Raw genomic sequence first — 6,016 nt, 5'->3', positions numbered from 1 at the left:
AGGTTGGGGTCGAATCCCACAGAGAATAATATGTAGGCGATTTAAGCAGATTAGGAATTATCACTAAAAATAGCTATGCCCGAACGAATCAATGATGGTTTTTGATAAGGTTTTGATAAAATACGAAAATATAAATTCTAATCTAGAAAGCAAGTAAATTGATCAATAGCAACAAGAATGGAATAAAGGAAACTACTTCTCAAGTAACGATCCAATCTATTCCACGAATTATAAATAATAGCAAGTTTATGTTATTTAGCCTCGGATAATGACTCTAAATTAACTTCTTCCGAAGATTAACTAGACTACCCAATTGAAGATCCCTCAAGAAATTAGGAGCATTAAGAACACCCGAATATGGCTACAAGTGGTATTGCCTATTCCTAGGTCAACTTCCATTAGATGAGGGTTAACGCCCCAAATTTATGTTAATTATTCTATCCCAACTCCGTTCTTCCTCTTCCGAGTTTCAAACAAAGTAAATGGGCGAGTTCAAAGGTTAGCTAATCCCTTGAGAAACATTCATGAACAAGAATAATTAAAATAGCAAAAACTTACTTGATTAAGAACAATGCAAATGAATAAATAAGCACAACAAGAGTGTCAATCTTAATTGTCACCAAGAGATTTCCATCAACAAGGATTAAAAAGAAGAGAGAACATTTTTGTAGGAACCCTAGCCTCCAACTTGTGAAAGCTGCCAAAGATGTTTAATGTTTTGCCCTAGTTTTCTATTTAAAGGGACTGGAACAGCAGAAATCGTCAAATCCCAAGTTCTGGTCGAAAATTGCCAAAAAACCTTCAGCGCGATCGCGCCACGTCCCTGCGCGAACGCTTGGAGTCACGCCCGTCCTTCAGCACGATCGCGTGATACTCCTACGCGAACGCGTATAATTAATCACGCGTGTGGGCGCGATCGCGTGGATTACCTGCGCGAACGCGCAGAGCAATATTTCGCCAATAATTTCCAGATCCTCCAGTTGCTTCCAGTTTTGCAGTTTTTTTGCTTGTTTTCCACACTTTGGCTCTAGGGACCCCGTATTACCTGAAACATGCTAAAAACCACGTAAAATAACATAAACTTGCTTAAAAACAAGTAAAACTTATAGTTAAAAAGCATCGATTGTGGCGTAAAATCACGCCACATCAGCCATCGGCCATAGCCTTCGATGTAAGGACCAAACGATCAAAATGAATCGTGTCCCATTTAGTATTTGCTACGGCAAAAAGAATGAAAATTCTCATATGTCATGGCCCGGCCATCGGCCATGACCTTCGATGTAAGGACCAAACGATCATAATGAATCGTGTCCCATTTAGTATTTGCTACGGCAAAAAGAATGAAAATTCTCATATGTACAAACATTTCGCAAACACAAAACTATCGAAAGTTTGGATAACAATATCTCGGGTGTCTTTCTGTTAGATGGAATTTACCTCGGCAACAATCGCCGTGTTTCGGCACTGCCTCATTCACACACCCTATACCGGGCACTATGGTCGAAACTCGACAAAGGAAACAAGGTCACAATGATCCGAGCCAAAATTCGATAGACTTCCCCAAACCGGGACTGCTACGTCAAAATTTGGCTAACACCGAAAAAATAACGGCCCTAAAATATTGCCAAAAATATCGGCTCCAAGGGTAAGTCCTACGAGCACAATGAATTTACGACTACGAGTCTACTTGTTCTAAAAAGGCATTAGATAAATCCCATGAGCACGGGGAGCTAACGACCACGAGTCAGCTAGCCCTCAAAACGGACCAGCGATTCTGACAAAAATAGTAATGAACATTCAAACAAAGAAACAAGAAAGATGCATCTATCATTCATGTAAATTTATACAAAGGGATATTTGTACATCGAAAAACCAAAGTCCCACAGGGGCAAAAAAATAAAATAAAAGCCAAAGTTTAGGCCCTATGCTATCCGGCGTGACTGGAGGCGGAATGTTCGGACTCGGTCCGCTCAGAGTCATCTGATTCAGACCCAAGAGCGCGGTTGGCCTCCTCCTCAATCCCTTTGGCTTCGAGTATCAAGGCCGGAAGGTTCTCAAAACCACACTCAGCCTGCTAGAGAGTAATCCTCCGAGACTTCCACTTCTCATATTCGGTAACAATGGCAGTATGAGCCTCGGCGGCCTCCACATTCTTCAAAGCCTCATCCAAATCGGCCTCGGCCTTGGCCAGCTTTGCAGCAAGAACACCGCAGTTCTTGTCAAGGGTACCTTGCCTTCGAATGGCCGCTTCGAGCTCGGCCTTGAGAGCATCATTGGAGTTAACCGCCTCCACAAGCTTGGCTTTTAGGTTCTCATACATCTGGGCCCTTTTCTCAGCTTTCTCCTCGAACGTCCTCATGCGCTCTTTGTACAGGGCAGTCTCGGATTCGAGCAGACGGTTCCTCTCGGCCAAGCTTGTAGCATCGGCCTTCACCAAGTCCAACTCCCCCCGGAGTTGAGAAACGGTGATCTCGAGCTCATCTAGCCTCGAGGAAAATTGTGCATTCTCCCGGCTAAGACCGATCTTGTTAGCTTCGAGACTCCGATTGTAATCGGTCATTGCAGCCAGCTCACTCTTCAACTGACAGTTTTCGGCCTTTGCCGCATCGAGCTCAGGTCGGAGGTTGAAAACAGCGACCGCCCGGTTCAACTCCTCCTCTTTCTCCCGGAGGAGGTGTAGATACTTCTCCGTCTCCCGGCCCTGGAAATCTAGTTGGCCCCTTAGATCGTCCATCTCTTGCTGGGCACGGACAAAGGCTTCGTTGACAAGCACCACACTCTGCAAACAAAGCAAATTAGAAACTTGGATAAAACGAAAAGAAAATTCTCGATAAAGCCATACCAAAAACGGCTAAAATCTTACCCGATTGCCAGCATGCATGCCCTCGTTCATAAGGCATTTCCAGGAGACCCTGGTCACCTTGCGCTTGTCTGAATCCGAGACAATGGCCTCAGATAGCTCGCCACACCCACCGGGCGAGAGAGAAAGCTACAGTCTTCGGGAACGGTAACCGTAATCGATCTCGTTCTCCTCGGCTCTACACTTGGAGCTGGAAAAATACGCACCAAGCCGTCCCTGGCCCCAGAGTCGGAGGTCCGGTTAGCCGACCTCGTGGCTCGAGGGATCGGGAGATGCCCGAACCCTGCAGCTTCGTCGGTTGCAGGAGGAGTACCTGCGAACATATCCTCAAATTTATCCACCCTCGGAGCAGGAGTAGAGGAACTTGGAGCGGCCTCAGTGTCTTCGTCAAAGACCGGGGGCTCCATCGTTGCAACAGGATCATGCTCGGGAATCAGATGAGCGTCTACGGGGGCTTCGATCTCCGGTTCCGGCCCAGTCCTTTGTTCGGCCTCAGCAGCAGCCGTCCCCCGGGGCCTCTTTGTCCTTTGAAGGGGAGTATATTTCGAAGAAGTTTCACCTGAAATGTCGATAAAGTCAATCGACCGAAGAGGAGCCGGGGAAAGAATTTCCTCCGCACCTGGGTGTCGAACAGGAACCAAGAGACCTTTGCCAGCAGAAGGAAGGGGTGTCGCACCCCATTTTAACCCGGGTTGAAGCGGAGTACAACATATTGGAGATTCCTCTTTTGTTTTGTTTTAAGGAGTCGCCACCTAATTAATTTAACGGTGAATTAGGACACCTAAATGTTAACTAGGGTAAAGTTTAAAAACTAAACCTCTGTTAATAGTCTGCTTAACCAGTGTGATTCTAGGTAAGGGTTCTATATTATCCTAAAGGGAAGGTGTCAGGCATCCTTTAGAATCCGTTAACTACGGTTATCCGGCCAAACTTAGGTTAATTAATTAAAGTTAAAGATGTAAATGTAGCATTTAAATTTTAAGAAATTGGCTTACAATGTTGCTAATGTTTTAAAAGGAAAATATAAGCTATTTAAAATAACACTTGTAAATATTATTAGGGCTTTAAATAATAAAGCTATTTAAAATAAACTTAAGAATGTTGCTAAAGCTTTAAGTGAAAATATAATAATGCTATAGGAAATAATCTTATAAATATTGCTATGGCTTTAAAAAATGCTATTTTTAAAAAAATAAGATTTGCAGAATATAATAATTTACATATAAATGGAAAAGAGTGCGGGTTGCAGCGTTTTAATATTTGAAACAACTCAAACGGCGAGATATTAATTGATTTTGCAATTTAGGAATATAGACAAGGTGCGAATTTTCTATCTCCTTCTGATTATCTCTTATTAATTATGCTTAGCTAAAAATATGCATGATTGATTCAAACTTGAAGAGTTATTTATAAAATATACTTGAATTTATATTTGTGTATTAGTGAAATTCTGAAATTCCTAAGATAGTAAGAACAAAAATGGTTCCTTTAACCCAAAATATATAGGCATGCTATTTTGCAAATCAATTATTCCAATAAAAATAAATATTATATATGCTATAAATGGTTCAACATAAAAAAAAATGTATGGGACTAATGGCGAGTTTCTTTCTTAAATTCTACCCATTATACTAAAGCTAACCCACTAAATTTTACTAAAATTCATCTAAGCTAGGAAAACAACAAAGTAAGGGTTAGTCAAATAATACAAATTAAATGCATGAAACAAAAATAGGGGCTGAAATAAAATTCAGTGGGCCCAGCCCATGTTTGAAGGACTGCTGCTGCTGCTGTTGGTGAGAATGGGCTCAGCCCACTCCTTTTTTTTATGCCGCGGATCTGCCTGCTATTGGGCTTCGGCCCAATAAATTCTATTTTTTTTTTCGCTGCGGACAGGATTGATAGGGAATGACTCGGAAGGATTTCGTTGGGCTTTTAGCCCAACTCCGAATGCGGAGAAGAACGAGTCCCTCAGACTCGTGTGCGATGGTCATGCATAAAATGAAAGGAAAGAATTAGTATCTAATCAATAAATATGGCTAAACATATAAAATACACACAATTCAGCCAACACACATTTATGAAATTCCTACAGTATGTTAACAGTGAAATAGACTTCAAGGACTTAGTTACATCTCCTAAAAGAAAAAAAAAAAGAAAAAAAACAAATGGTCCTTAAGGAATTCAAAGGAAACCAGAGGCTTGGTTCTATGTAATGACTCAGACCCAATGTTTCCCAAATAGTGATAGCCATTGACCATGACAGGATACCTAGCATTTCATTTCTAACACTCAAGCTTTCAAAGGTTGAATCAGCAATCCCCAAACTTTATGCATTTCCCCTTTACTCAATGTGGCTTAGCTACGGTTAACAAACGAATAGGTAATCAAGATAGGACATTCTGAAATCTTAGAATCTCAGCAACGCAGAAGCAATATGCTCATGATAACATTTGACATAAAAAAAAACCATAGCAATAGGAGGCTCAGCAGCCCTTATCAGTTTGCGACATATAACAGGAAATTCGAAGTCTTAAATGATGCAATGGCTGTCCAAATTTCTACCAAGGGGGCCAGCAATGTCAAAACCCAACAGCAGTTAGCACACACATATATTTTAGACCAAACCAATTCTAAAATGATGAGATTATTATTTCGAATGCATCACGCAAACCCAGAACTGGACAGAACTCATCTTTTAAACTAGTAGCAGACTCTTCAAGGCATGATTGTTGCTACTAAATGAAATAGTTCTTCATAAGTTTAGCTAACCACTAAATGATCATTTAGGTGCATAGGCACATTGGACCATAGTCCTTTTAATCATACCTTGATATCCAAACTTAAATGATCTCTAAACCACCAAGTCATACTTAATTAAATCATCTTCATTTTAAGCAAGAAATGATACTAAAGCAAACTAATCCAAACAATGCCTATTAAGCTGAGATTCATTAAGCTACTGATTCATAACAAACCAAGCTTATAGCCATCCCACAAAGATAGTAACAAACACTTATACAGTTATACCACACAAATAACATTTGAACTAAAAGAAATCTATAACTAGCTTACACTTTAACTAAGGGAATTGAGCTAACTAACAGTCATACTAATAGTGCACCAAGCTCATTGTTTAAGCTAGAATAGAATCAA

General features: G+C 40.9%; 1 protein-coding gene across 1 annotated transcript; it reads right to left on the bottom strand.

Moving 5' to 3' along the window:
- Nucleotides 1-2,074: 2,074 nt before the first annotated feature.
- On the bottom strand, nucleotides 2,075-2,734 carry LOC132639877 (uncharacterized). Its single transcript, XM_060356264.1, has one exon. It carries the CDS (start codon nucleotides 2,732-2,734, stop codon nucleotides 2,075-2,077), a length of 660 nt encoding a protein of 219 aa, XP_060212247.1.
- Between the last annotated feature and the right edge of the window lie 3,282 nt (nucleotides 2,735-6,016).

The sequence above is a fragment of the Lycium barbarum genome, chromosome 5 (assembly GCF_019175385.1).
Source record: "Lycium barbarum isolate Lr01 chromosome 5, ASM1917538v2, whole genome shotgun sequence".
NCBI lineage: Eukaryota > Viridiplantae > Streptophyta > Magnoliopsida > Solanales > Solanaceae > Lycium > Lycium barbarum.
This window is presented reverse-complemented; position numbering and strand designations above follow the sequence as displayed.